The following is a 399-nucleotide window of genomic DNA, read 5'->3' on the forward strand; positions in this document are numbered from 1 at the left end:
ATTTTTTCAATCTTATTGTAAGTGTTGTTAAATGCATTTTCATTTCAACAGGTAAATAATCTTGCATATTTTTTTTTAATAAATTCCAAGGAATTAATCTTTCAATAATTGGATAATTGCACATTTTTTGGAAGTAATGCAGGTATAATAACTAAAAAAAATAAATGTAACTATGAATTAACATTATATCATATAAAAGTAAAATATTTTATTATTTGTATGTTATTTTATTGTTTGTGCACATATGGCCACTGTACTATTTGATAATCAGCTATATAATACAATATTTTTCCAGTTAATGATAATGTTGTAACTCTACAAAAGCTTTCAACAAATATTATTGTAGTCTGTGTAATAAAAAATACTTTAAATAAAAATGCTATAATACACAAAGGAACA

General features: G+C 21.6%; 2 protein-coding genes across 2 annotated transcripts in view; both read right to left on the reverse strand.

The window, feature by feature from the left end:
- Positions 1–124, reverse strand: part of LOC108578129 (lysine-specific demethylase 8-like) — a 3,245-nt gene extending 3,121 nt beyond the window's left edge. Inside the window, exon 1 of the mRNA XM_017941394.1 lies at positions 4–124. Within this exon, the coding sequence (XP_017796883.1) occupies positions 4–124 (121 nt within the window). The remainder of the gene's footprint in view (positions 1–3) is intronic.
- A 64-nt stretch (positions 125–188) lies between these two features.
- Positions 189–399, reverse strand: part of LOC108578131 (UDP-N-acetylglucosamine transferase subunit ALG14 homolog) — a 1,265-nt gene continuing 1,054 nt past the window's right edge. Inside the window, 1 exon segment of the mRNA XM_017941395.1 lies at positions 189–392. Within this exon segment, the coding sequence (XP_017796884.1) occupies positions 189–392 (204 nt within the window).

The sequence above is a fragment of the Habropoda laboriosa genome, unplaced genomic scaffold (genome assembly GCF_001263275.1).
Source record: "Habropoda laboriosa isolate 0110345459 unplaced genomic scaffold, ASM126327v1 scaffold1329, whole genome shotgun sequence".
In the NCBI taxonomy this organism is placed as follows: Eukaryota; Metazoa; Arthropoda; class Insecta; order Hymenoptera; family Apidae; genus Habropoda; species Habropoda laboriosa.